Here is a 20,869-nt window from a genome sequence, read left to right on the forward strand (position 1 = left end):
TGAAAAGACCCTGATGCTGGGAAAGATCAAAGGTGGGAGAAGAAGGGGACAACAGAGGATGAGATGGCTGGATGGCATCACCGACTCAATGGACTTGAGTTTGGGTAAGCTCCAGGAGTTGGTGATGGACAGGGAGGCCTGGTGTGCTGCAGTCCATGGGGTCACAAAGAGTTGAACACGACTGAGCGACTGAAGTGAACTGAACTGAACTGAGCAGTATATGGGTCTTAGTTCCTTGACCAGTGATGGATCCCATGCTCCAAGCAGTGGAAGCACAGGATCCTAACCATTGGACTGCCAAGGAATTCCCTTTTTATTTTGAAGAATTTCAAACCTAGAGAAATTGCAAGAGCAGTTCAGTTCAGTTCAGTCGCTCAGTCGTGTCCGACTCTTTGCGACCCCATGAATCACAGCACGCCAGGCCTCCCTGTCCATCACCAACTCCCGGAGTTCACTCAAACTCATGTCCATCGAGTCAGTGATGCCATCCAGCCAACTCATCCTCTGTCGTCCCCTTCTCCTCCTGTCCCCAATCCCTGCCAGCATCAGAGTCTTTTTCCGATGAGTCAACTCTTCGCATGAGATGCCCAAAGTATTGGAGTTTCAGCTTCAGCATCAGTCCTTCCAATGAACACCCAGGATTGATCCCCTTTAGAATGGATTGGTTGGATCTCCTTGCAGTCCAAGGAACTCTCAAGAGTCTTCTCCAACACCACAGTTCAAAAGAATCAATTCTTCGGCACTCAGTTTTCTTCACAGTCCAACTCTCACATCCATACATGACCACAGGAAAAACCATAGCCTTGACTAGACGGACCTTTGTTGGCCAAGTGATGTCTCTGCTTTTTAATATGCTATCTAGGTTGGTCATAACTTTCCTTCCAGGGAGTAAGCATCTTTTAATTTCATGGCTGCAATCAGCATCTGCAGTGATTTTGGAGCCCAAAAAAATAAAAGTCTGACACTGTTTGCACTGTTTCTCCATTTATTTCCCATGAAGTGATGGGACCAGATGCCATGATCTTAGTTTTCTGAATGTTTATGTTTCAGTTCAGTTCAGTTCAGTCACTCAGTCGTGTCCGACTCTGCAACCCCATGAATCACAGCACGCCAGGCCTCCCTGTCCATCACCAACTCCTGGAGTTCACTCAAATTCACCTCCACCGAGTCAGTGATGCCATCCAGCCATCTCATTCTCATCGTCCCCTTCTCCTCCTGCCTCCAGAATGTTTAGGACCCCTATAATATAGAAACTGTATATTCACTATTTTTTTACTTTTTTTCTTAAATCAAAGTATAGTTGATGCATACTACTACGTTACAGGTATACAATATAGTGATTCACAATTTTTAAAGTTTATACTCCATTTATAGATATGGTAACATATTGACTATAATCCCTGTACTGTACAATATATTCTTGTAGCTTACTTTATATTTAGTAGTCTGCTTCTCTAAATCCCTTACCCTGTACCACCCCGCCCCCGTTCCCACTACCTACTGGTAACCTCTAGTTTGTTCTCTGTATTGGTGAGTCTGCCTCTTTTGTTACATTCATTAGTTTGTTGTTTTTTAGAATCCACGTGAAAGTGATACCATACAGTATTTGTCTCTTATTTCACTTTAGCCTAATACTCTCCAAGTCCACCAGTGTTGCTGCAATTGGCACCATTTCATTCTTTGCATGGGCCAGTGAGTATTCCATTCTGTAGAGTATTACTTGTTTATCTGTTTATCTATGGATGTACACTGAGGTTGGTTCCATGTCTTGGCAATTATAAAGAATGCTCTTATGAATATTGGGGTGCACGTATTTTTTTGAATATGTTTTTGTATTTTCTGGATATATATCCAGGAATGGAATTGCCGGGTCATACAGTAGCTCTCATGGACGTGGATTTGAGCAAACTGCAGGAGACAGTGAAGGACAGGGAAGCCTGGTGTGCTGTATGTAGGCCACGGAGTTGCAGTCAGACACAACTCAGCGACTGAAAAACAATGAATAGCAGCTTTATTTTAGGTTTTCTGAGAAACCGCCATACTGTTTTCCACAGTGGCTATACCAATTTACATTCCCACAAAACGCACAAGGGTTCCCTTTTCTTCACATCCTAGCCAACATCAGTCATTGTGTTCTGATGACAGTCACTGTGACAGGTGTGACATGATATGTCAATGTAGTTTTGACCTGATTCACCAATTAACACTTGCCACCTCTTTGTGATCTCTCTTCCTGCTTTATCTCTCACATATGTTTATCTCATAGAGCATGATTTCAGTCCTGAAAACTTAACCATGTATTTCCTACCAAGGTCATTCCTTCCTACTACTTACTATAGGAGTTATCACACTAGACAGATTTAATACTGAAATATTATCTAATGTATACTCCCTGGCTAATCCAAATTTCCCCAACTGTCCTAATATCACTCCTTATAAATTTTGTCCAATCCAGGATCCAATCAAGGACCACACGTTACATTTTTCTGTAATGTTTTCTTAATCTTCAGGCTTTTGTTATCTTTCATAACTAATTTTTTAAAGCACCAGGGAAAATTATTTTGTATAATATGCCTTTTTAAAACAATTATCTTGATTTCCTCCTTCATGATTAGATTCAGATTAAATATTTTTGGCAGCCTTCTTGACATAGATGTGTCCTTAAAAGTTACACATTTTGAAAAGGAGAAAGAGAATAAGAGATTATATCAAGTGCCAAGTTAAGTATATATAACAATACCCCTAACTATCATAATCCTATTATCAAGTATGACAGACACACAGATGTTCAGACCACCCTTCAAGAAAGCACTCACTACCAGATGAGAGGAGTGCTTGGCTGACAGCATCTTGCTGTTAGTCCCTCCAGTGTCAATTGGACGTCATTCTCTTTTCCAGGTAGTCCCTACTAACAGTAAAGAGCCAAGCCATTTCTGCCCAGTGTGAGACTTCTCTAATGGACAACCTTAGTTAGGTTTTCACTGTGCTGCAGAGACTGTCAGGTCTGCATTATGGTCTGCTAACTCCTGTTCAATCCTGCTTCCTATTTTCTTTCACCGATGTTACTCTTCAAGAAAGCATTTGCACTTCTTGCTCCATCTCAGTGTCTGCTTCCTGGAAAACTCAGCCTGAAACATTCTTGTTTAAGAGATGAAAAAAAAACAGATCTGGGGACTTTAAGTGCTGTTCCAAACCAATTCATAGTAGAAAGATGATTTATCTACTATTAAGAGGATATGAATATAGGCAAACTGACTCCAGGGTTCAAAAACTAATCACCTTCATGTTATAAATCAATGTAGTAGTCTTAAAATATTGTAGGCCCTCAGTATCTCTTAACTGCAATTAAGGCAATGACAAGACACTCCAGTACTCTTGCCTAGAAAATCGCATGGACAGAGGAGCCTGGTGGGCTGCAGTCCATGGGGTCGCTACTAGTTGGACACGACTGTGCGACTTCACTTTCACACATTGGAGAAGGAAATGGCAATCCACTCCAGTGTTCTTGCCTGGAGAATCCCAGGGACGGCGGAGCCTGCTCGGCTGCCATCTATGGGGTCGCACAGAGTCGGACACGACTGAAGTGACTTAGCAGCAGCAGCAGCAGCAGTTCCAAGAAAATCATCCTCAGAGAAACCGAATTTTTTAATATGATTATCTATTAACACATATGCCAACTTTTAGCTGAGTCTATGGGGTTAACCCTTTATGTACTATTTTGTTATGCATTTAGATGATTATAATGTAAAAAAAAAAGTGTACTCTTTCTTTGGCCATCCCATGTGGCAGGTGGAAATCCCCCAACCAGGGATCTAATCCATGTCCCTTGCATGGAAGCGTGGAATCTTAACCACTGGACCACCAGGAAATCCAAGACCAGTATTCTTATTATATATCCCAATGACAGATGCTATTAATGAATCTAATGCTAACACCATAATCTGTTTTAAAATAATTCAGTGGGTGATAATATACCATGGTGAATGAAAACAGTGGTATAAAGTTACAGTGACTTTAGTTGTAGTCCCATATCTGCTACTTCTCTGCTGTGTGTATGATTTTCGGCAAGCCACCTAACCTAAGTCATAGGATTGTAGCCAGGATTAAGTGTAAGTAATACACTTTAGTATAGTGTCTGAAACATCATAAATGGAAAGCACTAAACCTTTTTTGATTATCTCCCAAATGCCAGACATTATACTAATCTCTGGTGATTTAAGACAGATCAGTCATATCATTCAATCCTTGAAGAGGATCACAGCATAATCATGAGAAAGAAGAAAACTAAAAGCTATCTATATTTTTAAAAATTCAAATAGATTCTAATGGCTGTTTAATTTCATTAAATACCAAAACTTTAAATACTATACCAACTGACTTAATTTGCATACTGCTGATTAAGAAATAACAAGACATTAGTATCAACAGACTTTATACCCTTCACCCTTAATATCTGTCAAATAAATACAACATCCAAGTTATACATTTTTAAATCATTTTTATTGAACTGATTTTAATAACACTGTTTTAGCTGGTGGCAGCTGCCCCAGACCAAAACAAAGCCATTGTGAATGCTATTCAACATCCTCAAAGTAATCCCATTTGTTTTTGTACTTGGAATATAATTAAACTTTTGACATCACATAATCAAGCAAATAGCAGTGCATACTATGTTATTCAAAAAGACTTTATGCATTTCATTTAAAAAATCATTTTGCAAGAGGCTTCAGCTTTAGCAACACATTCTACACTTCATGCTCCCAAAATAAAAGTGCCCTAAAACTAACCCTAAGGTTTTTTTTTACTGTTATTAATGAACACTATTCAAGGTTATAGGAACTGAAATTTAACATTTTACAGTATAAGAGGCAATAAATTATTAATATCTGCCAACACAAATTCCACTCAGACTAAATACATCATTGCTACATTCAAAAAGACATTTTGTAAATATTAATATGCTAATTCATATGCTGCAGTGCAAAAGAAGTGACACCCTAACAGTTTCCTGAGCTTTAGGAAATTAACAACATCTTTCTGACTGTGACTCTCAATTTAAAATAGGCTCTTTATAGTATGAAGCCATGTCAAAACTATACAATTAAATTAGGTTTTTAGAGAACTAAAAAGATTGGTCAGAGTTATGGTGGTTTAGGGTAATGAAAAAGTTTTCAAAGCAAAAGTATTTACAAAGCTACAAAGGACTACGGATTTACATGTAGTAAAAAGATCAAAGATAACCTGATTACCAAATGATCACAATTATCCCTTCTCTTTCAAAAATATTACACTGAAAGACTTTATAAGTTATCTAGCATTAAATATGCCAACCTGTAGAATATTATACATTTCAACACATTCTTCCATAATGCCCAGTAAGAAGGAATAAAAGCTAAAACATTAAAAATCGAGAAAATAAACATGCTTTTAGGAATGTTTTTGCATGGGAATATGCTAGGGGAAGTGAAAATGATTTCTCATCAGAACTCTATATATCCTCAAAATTACAAAGACCGAGTTTCTACTTCAATTTTTTCTTCTGCTTGTACTGCATCAGGATCAACATGAACAACTGGAGGTCGCAAGATAACTTCGGGCCCTCCACCATATATAGACTGTAGAAAATTCCACGTTTCTTCAGAAATCTGACCAGAATCTGCTCCTAACAATCAAGTACATAGAGAAAAAGCAGTATTTACAAACTTTCATATTGCAAAAGCTTTCATAATGTCCCCGCAGTATGAATACTCTAGAAATAATAGAGAAGTTTCAGGACATGAATCTTCAGTCTATCAGTCCATATGGTTATAGGCTGCAACTTTATGGTCTGCCTTAAAAAGTTAGAGATTCTTTTGCCCACATATTCTTTTTTTTTAATTAATTTTTATTGGTGTACAGTTGCTTTACAATGTTGTATTAGTTTCTACTGTACAGCAAAGTGAATCAACTATATGTACACATATAGCCCCTCTCTTTTGGACTTCCTTCCACTTTAGACCACCACAGAGCACTGAGTATTAAGAGTTTCCTGAACTACAGAGTGTAACAAATCACTAACAAGTGAAGGCTTAACAGCATTAGTCAAACTTACCTTGCCTGAGTATCACATTGCCACATTTGGTGACTGCAATTTTAGTGTTATCAATAGGACCTGGAGGATCTAAGTTAAAAGGCAAAACAAACAATCAACATGTATAAATGCACCAAACAACTACATATTTCTATACCTGAATTAATGAAGGATATAACTGTTTAATCAGATTATTTTTTAGTCAGATTATTCTAGTCAGCTCTGAACTGTCTTATTCCGAGCTTCTTTCTTTTTGGGTCTTAGCTCCCCAAAACAGAACCAGGAAAGCAGACAAGTGAAGTTTTCTCACTACCATCCAAAATGTAATAAAAATAATTTCTTAACCATCCATTTGGGGATTACAGATTAAAATGTACTTTTAATGCTACAAAAGAACAATTCCTTTGTAATTTAAAAAGAATGCAACTCTCAGTTTCAGACTGTCATTAAAAATATTATGCAATGAAATGTTAAAATGCATATATATATATATATATATATTTTTTTTTTTGGCTGTACCTCAAGGTTTGCAGGATCTTAGTTCGCTGACCAGGGATTGGACCTGGATCCTTGGTAGTGAAAACACAGTATCCTAACCACTGGCTATCAGGGAATTCTCAAAATGAATCCTTTTTTAAGGAAGAAAAACTTTGTTTTCCCTCTGAATACAAAAGTATAGTGCACCTTCATTATCAAAAAACTTTTAAAAGAAAAAAAGGCAAAAGAAAGAAAAAAATATTGTGATCCCACTACAGAAAGATAGGCAAATTGTTTTCGCATCTTTCTGGTCTTTTTGCCTTTGTACATGTTTGCCTTTTTTTTTAAAAAACAAACAAACAAACAAAAGGTTCCAACTATGCATACTATATTATAACCTTTTTCATATATCAAGAACATCTTATTTCTTAATTATTAAACACTGTTATACAAATAATTTTTAAAGTTCATATAGTATCCCATTGTAACGGATGCACAGTAATTTAACCAATCTTATTGTTGGAAGGATCAAAAAAATTTTTTTAATATTAAGATTGTAGACTAATTTTTATTTAGCTCCCTTATACTTTCCATGAATATGCTATAATTTGTGAAAGTTTTTAAAAAATTAAAAACAACCAAAATATAAACTAGACTGTATGATCCCTGATCTCTTGTTCAGTAGTTTAATTCCAAATATATATATTCAAAAAACATTTGTCAAGTAAACAAAAAATTTGCAAAGAATTTTGTCTTTCTGTTAAACACTTACCTCCATCTTTACCCTTCACAAAACTTTCCCATTCTCTAAACCATTGCATACTGATGCAATAAAAAGTAGCTGGAGAGTCCTCCTCTTGAAATGCTCTGTTAAGCTACAGAGGGAAAAAAAATCAGTCACTTAAAGTCTAGAACGTGTTTTGTAGCAGAATACAACCATTCTACTTCACTATCTGATGAGGAAAACTCCTTATACACAAATAATGTGATGTACTTTGATGCTAAGTTATCTTAATAGGACATGTTAACACCTGATAAACATTCAATCAATCCATCTATTGAGTTTTAAGACAAAAAAACCCTAGAGTTATGGAATAAATACAGACTTGCATTTTAAAAAACAGCTTTAAAAAATACAAAAGTTTTATTAAATAATCCACCTACTATTAACACAAAGTTCAATAGTTTTCAGTTAAGTTTACAGTCCTTCAACCGCTACCACAATCCATTAAAACATTTCTGACACCCCAAAAAGTTCCCCTGCACCCGTTTGCAATCAATCACTTCCTCTCAGCCCCAGGCAAGAGTTGATCTACTTTACCTTTTTTAAAAAGAAGTTTCATATAAATGGAATGAGACATCACAGAGTCATTTTTTGTCTTATCTTCTTTCACTTGGCATAATGTTTCTAAGATTCATCATATGCATGCATCAGTAGCTCTACCTTTTTTATGCTTAGTTGTATTCCACTGTATGGATATACCACACCTTGTTTATCTATTTGGCACCAGTTGGGTGTATCAATTATTTCCAGTTTGGGACAACTACAAGCAATTCTGCTATGAGCATCTGTGTACAGGGTTTTGCAGACTTTAATGATCATTTCTCAGGTGTTTTGTGAAAGTTGCTCAGTCTTGTCCGACTCTTTGAGATCCCATGGACTATACAGTCCAGGGAATTCTCCAGGCCAGAATACTGGAGTGGGTAGCCTTTCCCCTCTCCAAGGACTCTTTCCAACCCAGGGATCAAACCCAGGTCTCCCACATTGCAGGCAGATTCCTTACCAGCTGAGCCACAAGGGAAGCCCCATTTCTCTGGAGTAAATACCTAAGAATGAGATTGCTAAGTCACATGTTGCTGCTGTTGTTCAGGCGCTAAGTTGTGTCCGACTCTTTGTGACCCCACGGAAAATCCCATGGACGGAGGAGCCTGGTAGGCTGCAGTCCATGGGGTCGCACAGAGTCAAGACACAACTGAGCAACTTCACTTTCACTTTTCACTTTCATGCATTGGAGAAGGAAATGGCAACCCACTCCAGTGTTCTTGCCTGGAGAATCCCAGGGATAGTGGAGCCTGGTGGGCTGCCATCTATGGGGTCGTAGAGTCAGACACGACTGAAGCGACTTAGCAGCAGCAGAACTGGATTTGGGTCTACTTTCCTAACGTACGTTTCTTCCAGTATCAGCATTGCTGGTCTTACTGATTGTCTCTTAACTGAGATGATATCCCATCCCACATTATCTCTGACAATGTAACTAACTTTATACAAAATAAATGAAGAAGGGGGCTCACATCCATACAATTTACTAACTTTCAGTTCAGTTCAGTTGGTCAGTCGTGTCTGACTCTTTGCAACCCCATGAATCACAGCATGCCAGGCCTCCCTGTCCATCACCAACTCCCGGAGTTCACTCAAACTCACGTCCATCGAGTTAGTGATGCCATCCAGCCATCTCATTGTCTGTTGTCCCCTTCTCCTCCCGCCCCCAATCCCTGCCAGCATCAGAGTCTTTTCCAGTGAGTCAACTCGTCGCATGAGGTGGCCAAAGTATTGGAGTTTCAGCTTTAGCATCAGTCCTTCCAATGAACACCCAGGACTGATCTCCTTTAGAATGGACTGGTTGGATCTCCCTGCAGTCCAAAGGACTCTCAAGAGTCTTCTCCGCACCACAGTTCAAAAGCATCAATTCTTCAGCGATCAGCCTTCTTCACAGTCCAACTCTCACAGCCATACATGACCACAGGAAAAACCATAGCCTTGACTAGATGGACCTTGGTTGGCAAAGAAATGTCTCTGCTTGGTTGGTCAAAACTTTCCTTCCAAGGAGTAAGCATCTTTTAATTTCATGGCTGTAATCAGCATCCACAGTGATTTTCAGTTCAGTTCAGTCACTCAGTCATGTCCGACTCTTTTGGAGCCCCCAAAAATAAAGTCTGACACTGTTTCCACTGTTTCCCCATCTATTTACCATGAAGTGATGGGACCAGATGCCATGATCTTTGTTTTCTGAATGTTGAGCTTCAAGCCAACCTTTTCACTCTCCTCTTTCACTTTCATCAAGAGGCTTTTGAGTTCCTCTTCACTTTCTCCATACGTTATTGTTGTTTAGTAGCTAAGTCGTTTCCAACTCTTTTGCGACCCCATGGACTGTAGCCCACCAGGCTCCTCTGTCCATGGAATTATCCAAGCAAGAACACTGGAGTGGGTTGTCATTTCCTTCTTCAGGGGATCTTCTCGACCCAGGGATTGAACCTGAGTCACCTGCATTGGCAGGTAGATTCTTTACTACCGACCATCACCTAAAAGTCGCTGGCCTACTGAATACTGTTTTTGTGCCTAGGTGACAAAACACTGTGGGTCTGGTACTGTCCTATATGATGCAGTATATACCCCAAACTGTACAGTCCATGGGGTCGCAAAGAGTTGGACAAGACCGAGCAACTTTCACACAACACCAGAGAAATGATCATTAAAGTCTGCAAAACACTGTACACAGGGTTTTCTTAAACATCTGACACAAATGATAAAAACCTAGAAATACTGATATAATACTAGCATCTAATCCTCGGACTCTATCATTTTTCTAAATAATTCAATAATATTGTTTTTAGCCAAAGAATCCAGTTAAGAATCACCTATCGGGTGATTCCTGGCAGTCCAGTGGTTGAGACCCTGCGCTTCCATTTCAGGGGGCATAGGTTTGACCCCTGGTCCAGGAACTAGGATCCCACATGCTGCATGACCAAAAAAGCCCCCTCAAAACCAGGAAATCCCAAGAATCACCTGCTGCATATAACTTCACATTTCCTTTAAGGTGACACAGTTCCTTAGTCTTGACTTTCACAATCAGGACAATTTTGAAGATTACAAGCCAGTTATCTTATAAAATGTCCCCCAATTTTGGTTTGTCTGACTTTCCTCATTTGAGATTCAGGTTATGCATCATGTACCAAACAAGTGATGCTGTGTTCTTCTCATTGTATCCTTTCCTGGCAAATGATTTTGATATGTTCCATTGCTACAGATGTTCACTTTAATGACTTCATTGAGTTGGGTGCCAATCTCTTCTCTTTGAAATTAATAAGTATTTTGTGAGAAATAAGTTGGAACTATGTTAATATTTCATTTTGCATCAGTCTTTCAAATTTATTCACTTATTTATTTATAACAGTATGGACACAATATCTCCTATTTTGTTTAAAGGCTTACAATACTATTATATATATAATACCATTATTTGCCAACAAAAGTCCATCTAGTCAAGGTTATGGTTTTTCCAGTGGTCACGTATGGATGGATGTGAGAGTTGACTGTAAAGAAAATTAAGCGCAGAAGAACTGATGCTTTTGAACTGTGGTGTTGGAGAAGACTCTTGAGAGTCCCTTGGACTGCAAGAAGATCCAACCAGTCCATCCTAAAGGAGATCAGTGCTGGGTGCTCATTGGAAGGGCTGATGTTGAAGCTGAAACTCCAATATTTTGGCCACCAGATGCGAAGAGCTGACTCATTTGAAAAGACCCTGATGCTGGGAAAGACTGAGGGCAGCAGGAGAAGGGGACGAGAGAGGATGAGATGGTTAGATGGCATCACCAACTCAATGGACATGAGTCTGGGTAAACTCCAGGAATTGGTGATGGATAGGGAGGCCTGGCATGCTGCAGTCCATGGGGTCACAGAGAGTCAGATACAACTGAGCGACTGAGCTGAATACTATTATAATTTATTTTGAAGCACAAACTGTCCCAAATTCGGCAAGAAAAAAATCCCTTCAAGCTGGCTTCTGTGTACTTCTGACATTTCCCCATCATTCTTCAAAAACGTCTTAACTTTTTGGAACAGTATGAAATTCCAAGCTCATCTTGCAATTTCAGCCCTGAAAGCAACCATTTCTCCAAGGAGTGCTGGTCACTTTGACTACAGAAAGATGTTTAGAAACCAAGTCTGAAGAAAGCTGGGTATGCTCAATCCTACTGGAGTTATCCAGGCCTTTTCAGCAACAAGAGTTAGGAAATTAATTTAGCTACATCATTTATTTCTATATACATATACGCATACACACATTCCTAACTCCATATGTATGTGTATGGGCTTCCCAAGTGGCTCAGTAGTAAAGAATCCACCTGGCAATGCAGGAGACACAAGAGACTCGGGTTCATTCTCTGGGTTGGGAAGATACCCTGGAGGAGGAAATGGCAACCCACTTCAGCATTCCTGCGAGGATAATCCCATGGACAGAGGAACCTGGCGAGCTACAGTCCAGGAGGTCCCAGAGCTCGACATGACTGAGCACACACACACATATGCACATGTCTATTGACAGTGAGTCCACAAAGATATCTACAATTTTAATCCAATAACAAAGAGTCTGTTTTAGTTTTCTCTCTTTCAATATTTGTAACTCCTTTATCTGACAATATGAAATCTGGCTCTCATTATACCTGTATTATCTGATCAATCCTACACATGAAATCAATCCCACACAAGGAATCAGTCCCTCAAATCTACCACCACCACTATGCTGTGCCTCCTCACATATCCATCTCCAGCCAACATGGACATCCATGTCTATGTTGCCTGTGCTCCAACACCCTTGACCAGGCCCACACTACTACAAAAAGCTTTCTTTACCTTGTCTGGGCTTTGAATCCCCACTCTGAGCCAACTGTCCCTGCTCCTGTCTCTAGGATGGCAGCCTACCCACCTTCCATATTTCCTGAAAGTCAGCTATGGTCTTCTTGATCTTCACTGACCAGTCCTTTTAGTAGTTATTTAAGTCTTGCATTGCTTGTATTCCTATTCTACTCAAAATACTTAGAATGGCTTCTATTGATCAAACCCTAATGGATACAGTCATTAGCCATCTATTTAAGTATTCATGGAATGACCTATTTTTAATATTCAACTAAAACTTGCCTCTTTATATTTAGGAAGCAAATGAGGCTCAAGAACAATAAATCAATCCACACTGGTAATATTCTCCTGTGTATGTAAAAATGTCTTTACTTTATTTAGGCAAGGGCACATACACAAAAACACCTGTAAATCTATGAAAAGAAACAGGTATGTGTGAAGAGAAGCGTGTGTCCACAACATGAAATGTACTATTCACCTATAATATCTATTCAATAACTTCTCCCCGTCTTTTACTAAAAGAATCTCAATTTTCCCTTACAGAATTATCCCTCCACCAATATAATTTGAACAGGAATATAATGAACATGCCTCTCAAGTGACCCAAACTCTAGTAGGATTCTCTACTAGGAATTCGAATAAATAAATAACTGGAGCCGTTTTACTGACAGTACCACTTTGAAGAAACTTACTTCATGCTACCTAGTCAAATGGAAGTGTACTCTCTCTCTCCATAAAACCTGGTTATTCAGCTCTTCCTACTGATTCTGTGATCAGACTTTCTATTGCCTGTAATCAAGAAACATCTTGTAATATATTCACTTTGTGGGAACTAGGTATAAGTATAGACAGCTCCTCCAAACCATATTTACTTTACAAAGGGGTGAAAGTAGAGAATGCAATCTGAGTAGATGCTTTCCGAAAAATCACTAGTTTATCGAAATCTATAATTGACTATTTCAGTAAGATTTCCTGCCAGTGCCAATACTTAAACCAAAATTTATTACCAATCCATGAAAACAAAAATCCACAAAGGAAGAACTTAACTCACTAGAACTACAGTCACCTTACTGGGGTCTCTCACTGTTAGGTGCTCGTAACACTTAAAATCTATTACAACTCTTTCATCCAATCATTTCTCTTACAGAGTTTTTCTAAGGGTCACTTCTTTTTCTTTATTCTAGATCATTTTTCTAATTTGAAAAGCATCATTTTTTTACCCGAATAAAAATTTCCAATTCAGTTTTTCTTCTTTTTTCAATTTTCTCCGCTTCAATCTGGCAAGTGTGACAAATGTACAGATGGTTGACGGCTGGTCCTCCTCCATACCTAAGGCATGAAGATTATTAATAATTATGACAATTTGGAAGAAAGCTGATCTAGGAAATGTATCCAAGTTTTCATAAAACGTAAAAACTGAATTATTGTGAGGACTTGATTTTATGCTTTTCAGGGTCTATGATTATATCAGTTTATTGATTTGTCTGCTTTATCTATATTTGAACGTTCCCTTATAGCTACTTTTGTTACAAAATGTTTGTGGCAACACTAACATACAATAAAAGAAGTAGCTGTCAAAAATTAGCATATTTATATGTTTATAAATCTTAAGTTATACATAGTCACAGTTTTAATCAAGTTTTAATCAGAAGGAGACTTCCCTTGTCCACTCAAGTAAGAATTCATGAAATGAATTATTTTCAATATTTAAGAAATATATTAGGGAATTACGTAAAACATTTTTAAATAAAATTTAAAACTTTAGAGAGTTAAATACCACAGCAAAGCTTTACAGATACAGATTATCAGAACAGAAAAATTAGAATTAATTATCTAGATCAGGGCCACTCTAGCTACAAAAGTCTCTCCAGTCATGCTTCAGAGTGAATAAATGAAGGAAAAAGGGAATGTTCTACATAAGCAACATGCAGCACAAGGAGCACAGACAAAATAACCAATCTCTCTTTAACAAATTTCATAAACTCATTTTCACAATATCATACTATCTGATTAAAAAAAACAAACCTGCTATATAGGTTATCCCAAATGTTCTGAGGCAGCATCAAAACCAGGTCTTCAATATAACCAGCTTTTCGTGGAGGAACACCTAGAAAAGTTTAAAATGAGTCTGTCTCATTCCTTTTGTTAATTTTAACTGATTAATTCCTAGCATTTTTTTTGTTAGTCTTAAAAATTCTCCCCAAGAGGTAGAAAATTAACTATAAACATATGTTCCTGAAGATGTATTTTCTCTTGAAATATAAATGCTAAAGCTGAAACTCCAAATTCTTTGGCCACCTCATGCGAAGAGTTGACTCACTGGAAAAGACTGATGCTGGGAGGGATTGGGGGCAGGAGGAGAAGGGGATGACAGAGAATGAAGTTTAGATTTTTAAATCCAATACAGGACATTTCTACTATCTCTTGAAGTTTCACTACAAAAATAATTAGTAAATGAGAGTAACAAGTCTTCGACCATGAAATTTAATTAAAGCTGTCACACTAAGGTATTATTTGTCATGGGAATAAGCAGTAACACAGTCAGTCACAAAGGCAGAAGTTATATTTAGCAAATAACTGCATGAGATTTTTTTTGTTGTTGTTAAATTCCAAGTACATTTTTCTGGTTAAGAAAAGAGCCAGCTATTCATTTAGACAAAAGGGATAAGAGCCATGGATACAGTTGAAGCTGGATGTCTCTCAGCTGAGAAAAATCATGAGCAACAGAAGTGCTCCCTGTACGTTAATTGGTTGTTTATGCATCTGTCTTTATTATGAAACTGGAGATTTGAGAACAGAAACAGTGTTTCTGGTATTTTTAGATTAGTACAGCCTTTGGAAATGGTACCCAATAAATATTAATATCTATTCTACGAAGAGGCTATAGATTACCCATACTTACAAGAAAAAACTAATTTCTGAGACCATAGTAAATTAAACACATTTAATTTGGAATGCAGATGGGGAAACGGAAAATAAATGGAAGAGAAAAATCCTTGGCTCTTGCCTTATCTGTAAATTATTTAATAGCAAATTCCTACTACTACTTTTCATTTGAGTTTCTTACCTCCATGAATACAGAGAAAATCATTATTTGAAATAGGGCCAGGTTCAGCAAAGGTCTTAAATTTATTTAGCCACTGTCGAGAAATATAAAACTGAAGGAGACTTGGTTCCATTATGTTCAACAAATTCGATATTCTTCGCCTCTCTTTTTGTGCTTCTTCACTGCTCTTCCTATTAAGGACAGTGATTCATTATATTCAATAAGCATTTTACTCCATTAGGCTAGTAAAGTGGATTTTTCCACTTCCTTATTAGACTTTGCATACACACTAATAGAGTTATCCCTCCATACCCATGGGGGACTGGTTCCAGAAACCCTGCAGATACCAAAGCCTTATATAAAATGGTGTAGCATTTGCATGTAACCTGTGCATATCCTCTCATATACATTAAGAGATTACATAATACCTAATACAGTGTAAATGCTATGCAAACATTAGTATATAGGGCATAAATGGTAAGTAGATAGTTACTGGTGAGCAATTTCAAGTTTTGCTTTTTGGAACATTCTGGAATCTTTCCCTCCCCAATATTTCTTATCTGTCATTGGTTGAATCCTCAGATGCAAAACCCATGGACATGGAGGGTGGACTGTACTGTGAATCTTATTAGGTCTTGAATATTATTCATAAGAAATATATTGTACTTTGCTCCCCGCTTTCCCCATTACACTATAACCCTAGGGGTGATATCTAGGTGATAACTACTGGTATCCACATAACTACTGTTAGAAAACAGACACTCAATGATTGCTAATAAGACAGTAGCTTGTACAATCTTTTAGAGGAGACTATAAAGTATTTTATACTAATACCTCCTTAACTCGCTATGTTAGGAGAAAATCTGGTATTTAGTTCCTACTATCAGTGCCTAATTTTTAAAAGTAAAACAAATGTTTCTAAAACAAAATATAACCCTTTGCCCCTCAACTAAATGATTTAACATTTTCTTAACAAAAAATCATTCTACACAAACTTTCACTTTTACTCACATAATGAGATTTTACTCATTTCTAATCTTTACTCAGCAGTCCACTTTGAAAGTCTTAGAAGTCACTATTAACCTCAACATGAGACACTTTGTCATCTTTGTCAAAACAGCCTACTCATGAGTCATAACCTCACCTGTAAAAGAGAACATAAGCTTCTGCATTTTGTACAGTAGACTCTGAAACTTCAGTGACACTCTGGTCATCAAATTCATACCAGAGATTATTTAAATTGTTTCGGCAGTAGGCAATATAATGTCCACCTGAATTTAGGCAGAGAAAATTTAAATTATTTAAGTGAAACAAAATTAACACAAGAATGGAAGATAAAACTAGTTTTGTAGCCTCAGTTCCTACCTAGCAGAGATATAGCAAGAACTACACTATTTTTTCCAGTATGTACCCTTACTTATCACCATCACTGGAGGAAATGAAAATCAGAACAAAGAATGAAATCTTAAAAAAACCAGTGTACAAATAATCATGTTAAAATCCTTACTATTTATCTTAACACAAAATGTATTTCTACTATTTTAAATATGAGAGTAAAATTATTCAAATTCCTAAAAATTTCTGGTGTTTTTAAAAACCAAAATAATTAATAAAAATCTACTTTTACACATTTTTTTCTTTTGTTCAATCAGGCCTTGTTTAAGAGATCAATTCAGATGTTTCTTTTTCTAATGTAAAATCATATGTCAAACTTGGATACTTACTACTTGCAGTTCCATGGTGACAAATGACTGACAGAAGATCATAGGTAACAATTTGCGCTGGACTATCTTTAGCAAGAAATGGTTGAAGATCCAGGCCTTCCAGTGGAAATGAAACATGGGTACTGATTTTGGTGGAAAACATCAGTTCATGTCTGAATCTTTTAAGATGGATGCACAAAATCTTTTTAAAAGAGAAAGGTAGGATCATTTCAAAATTTCTTGTTCTAGATAAAGGAGTCTATTGTCAAGATTAAATAAAATCATCCAATTTTGATAACCTGATTCCAGAGATGTTAAAACGTGGAAATCCTGAAATGTGGTACTTCCTAAGTCCATAGTCTTAAGTCCATAGCTACTGGTTTTTCCAATTTTACACGTTATACCTGCAAGACCCTACAATATCTGATTAAACTGTGTTTAACATAGTTTTACTTACTGCTAGGGGCACTTACTTGATATGCAATCCAGTATTTTTTAAATGGACAATCATAATGGGTATACATAGCAACTGGTCACTTCACTCTTCAACAAATGCTAAAGAATTCTCTGCACTGTGTTATATTAAAGCTTTACCTACCACATAAAATAAAATGAATTGTCATAAAGCCCATACCTCAGGAAACTTTTGTACTTTACAGAACTTTACTCCATTTCTCAACCTAAGGGGTAAAAAGGGAAAATCAATTTTAATAAAACTGTTTCCCATACAAATCTACAAAACTTTTAGCATTTTCAAATATACAGCAAAATCTTTTAGAAAATGCAGAGACAAAGGTATCAAACTAAAAATGCTTACTACTGAATTATATGCTACCAATTAAAAACATACTAATAAAACACTGGAATCACTTTCTGTAAAATATTAAATTAAGATAAAACTTCAGAGTTACATAATTCTTTGATGAAAAATCTACTTTCTATGGTCTGGCTATGCCTTTAGAACATTCATGTATCAATTGAAACTGGTTAAATTAAAATCCTAGTTTTATAGAATTGGTTGGTCAGGTCAATATATTATATAACCTTTATTCTTTTTTTTTTGTAAAAATATATCTATTTACTTGGTTACACCAGGTTTTAGTTGTGGCATGTGGAATCTTTTATTAATAGGCCCCCTCCATTGGGAGCATGGAGTCTCAGCCACTTGACCACCAGGGAAGTCCCTACAACCTTTACCCCTGAATGTGGAAATGAATAACTTGAAATAAATAAAGAGTGATTATTACTAATAATCAATTTTTTTTTTTTTGGCCATACCACATGGCTGGCAGGATCTTAGTTTCCCAATCAGGGATCAAGCCTGGGCCCTTGGCAGTGAAAGCACAGCGTCTTAACTACTAGAGTGCCAGGGAATTCCCAATAATCAATATTAACATATACTTGACAGATCTCAGGGCTTCCCTGGTGGCTCAGAGGTTAAAGCGTCTGCCTGAAATGTGGGAGACCCAGATTCGATCCCTCGGTGGGGAAGATCCCCTGGAGAAGGAAATGGCAACCCATTCCTGTATTCTTGCCTGGAGAATCCCATGGACTGAGGAGCCTGGTGGGCTACAGTCCATGGGGTCACAAAGAGTCGGACACGACAGAGCGACTTCACTTTCACTGACATATCTCTATCTTGGATTTTGGATTCTGGGGTGAATGCAAGTTCTTTTCCACCTTCACTACTACCTTTTTATCAGCTGGCACTGTTTTCCCAAGAAAGACTCCCTCTGGGCCAACTCTGTCTTCAGCTATCAACTGTGGCTTCCAGGACAAACTGATAATACTTTCCAATTCACTAGAAGTGTACTTTTTTCTAGAAAGTACAAGGCAGTTTTTCTTCTTTACTGACCAAACAGTACACTATACCTTTTTGTCATGAAGAAGACCAATAGCTGTAGATCAACATTTCCCTAGGTTTTTGACAAAAGCCAGAAGTTTGTATTATGAAGATTTTGTATCTTATTAGGAGGCCTTTATTTTTCTATTAGAGACATTCAGAAAAATTTTCTAGTTCATTCTACCTCAAACGTATTTGCTTTCAATTCTTCGTTTTTCTTTTCTAACTCATCAACAAGAAGACTTAAAAGCCTAAATTTATTACAAGATAGAAAAAGGCAGCTAGTACAGATATAAAGAAACAAAATCATACATTTTCGTTTTTTAAATAGTATGACGCTTTTTATTGTTCTTATTTTACTTATTTTTTAATTGGAGGATAACTGCTTTACAATGTTGTCCTGGTTTCTGCCATACAACTTGAATGAGTCATGATTATAAATACATTCCTTCCTTCTTGAGCTTTCCTCCCTCCTCAAATACATACTTTTCTTATCTTTTTTATTTGGCCCTCATACAGCAGGTAACATTACAGACAGTATAACCTTTCTGAATTTTACGTGGACTTGAAACTATGTACCTTTATAATTACTTTCACTTCTTAAATCTAGCCTGTGAAGGTGAGAAACCAGAAGAGAATACTGCATTTATGACAGCAGAATTAACCTATGTAATAAAAATGCATGCTATATATCCTAGTATATGTCTATAATATATATAGAAAATGTTTTTTTTGCAAAATGACATACTTACCTTATCTCAAAATACACTGTCACATATTAGCTAAGCCTATTAAATTTGTTAAATTTTTACCTTGGATTTGTTTTACAGAATAGGTTTCTTCATTTTTACTAGGATAAATCTCACATATCCAATTCAAATAACCAAGAGAAATATCATTTAAAATACAAAGCATGCAATTAAAAGCATTGCCAATGATACTTACTTTTTGCATTTTTCACAACTGTACATATTGTCACCTGAGAATAGAACAGATATGGTTATTCCTCTCCAACTGAAAGCAAGTTATTTTCTTTTGGTTTTGCAATTCTTTGAGTTTGTCATGCTGATCCCGTAGAACAGTAACACATTTTTTTAGTCTCTGCTCAAGTCAGCATGTTAACCTTGCCTATAACACCCTTCACTTCCCTCTTGTTTTCAACCCAGAAGGCCTATCTCAAATAACAATGTGCCCACTTATTCATTCAACAAAATTTAGACTATCGTATGTTGAAGCAAGCTGCTGACACCCAAAAATAGTGAAGGAATGGATTTAAACACTACTGAGAAATTCAGACTAATTCAGATATACAGTCTTTTATATTGGCTGAATTTTCTCTTTTTTCAATCTCAGAGAAGATTTAACACACTTCAAATATCGTATTGTCTAGTACTATAGGAGTCTGTATCAATTATTTCAGGATATTACTTATAGTACTTATGTCGTCATGATAGATGCTGGCACTGTGGCAATATGGGCAAGCACTATTTAAGCTGCTTCAAAATTTAGCTTTTATGAATACGTTTCATATTTAGTCCTACTAATATTTTAGCTCACTCACAACAGTTTGGCCATAGATGAAAACTATTTTGTATTTCTTACCTTTTAGTTCATCTCTGGCAAAGAAGGCAGCAAGACAATCTTGCAAGGTTACTATTGGACCCCAAAACCAGCTAGGGACACATGAGACAACAAACCTGAAACATCATTGACAGAAAAAAGAAAGGAAATGTTCTGCCAGTACAGCAGAAACAGCAGTTTTAACAATGAACTAATAACAAAGAAAATACACACATACCTCTTCACGTACTCCATGAAAAAAGCTATCCATCCTTGTGGAGCATATGCTTCACCACATGATCCTGCTTTGACTATAGATGTTGGATGACTTGATGAATGCAGCTTAGCAAGGTCTTCCTTGCCAGGAATCGGCAAGGACAGATCTTGAAAGGTCTCGAGGGTTACAGACACCTAAAATTGTTTTGTGTTTTAAGAATGGGATGAAAATAATCCAGCACAAACACCTGAGGACAGATTTTAGACGGCAAAGATCCAAGCAAATTATAATAAGGAAAAAAACCAAAATACCAAACTGCTT

At 36.9% G+C, this 20,869-nt stretch overlaps 1 protein-coding gene across 2 annotated transcripts in view; it reads right to left on the minus strand.

The window, feature by feature from the left end:
• Nucleotides 1-4,478: 4,478 nt before the first annotated feature.
• USP33 (ubiquitin specific peptidase 33) overlaps nt 4,479-20,869 on the minus strand; it is a 53,274-nt gene continuing 36,883 nt past the window's right edge. The window contains exons 13-24 of one of the 2 annotated variants that reach the window (XM_055402122.2): nt 20,570-20,742; nt 20,374-20,444; nt 19,717-19,750; nt 17,563-17,608; nt 16,950-17,130; nt 16,370-16,496; nt 15,247-15,416; nt 14,205-14,286; nt 13,400-13,508; nt 7,320-7,422; nt 6,092-6,160; nt 4,479-5,662 (exon numbers count right to left, since the gene is read on the minus strand). In XM_055402122.2, the coding sequence (XP_055258097.1) occupies nt 5,505-5,662; nt 6,092-6,160; nt 7,320-7,422; nt 13,400-13,508; nt 14,205-14,286; nt 15,247-15,416; nt 16,370-16,496; nt 16,950-17,130; nt 17,563-17,608; nt 19,717-19,750; nt 20,374-20,444; nt 20,570-20,742 (1,323 nt within the window). In that variant the 3' untranslated portion in view covers nt 4,479-5,504. Of the gene's footprint in view, nt 5,663-6,091; nt 6,161-7,319; nt 7,423-13,399; nt 13,509-14,204; nt 14,287-15,246; nt 15,417-16,369; nt 16,497-16,949; nt 17,131-17,562; nt 17,609-19,716; nt 19,751-20,373; nt 20,469-20,569; nt 20,743-20,869 lie in introns of both variants that reach the window. The other variant, XM_055402121.2, reaches the window with a different exon arrangement.

The sequence above is a fragment of the Moschus berezovskii genome, chromosome 4 (genome assembly GCF_049115385.1).
Source record: "Moschus berezovskii isolate FMDL1 chromosome 4, NW_MosBer_1.0, whole genome shotgun sequence".
Taxonomy (NCBI): Eukaryota; Metazoa; Chordata; class Mammalia; order Artiodactyla; family Moschidae; genus Moschus; species Moschus berezovskii.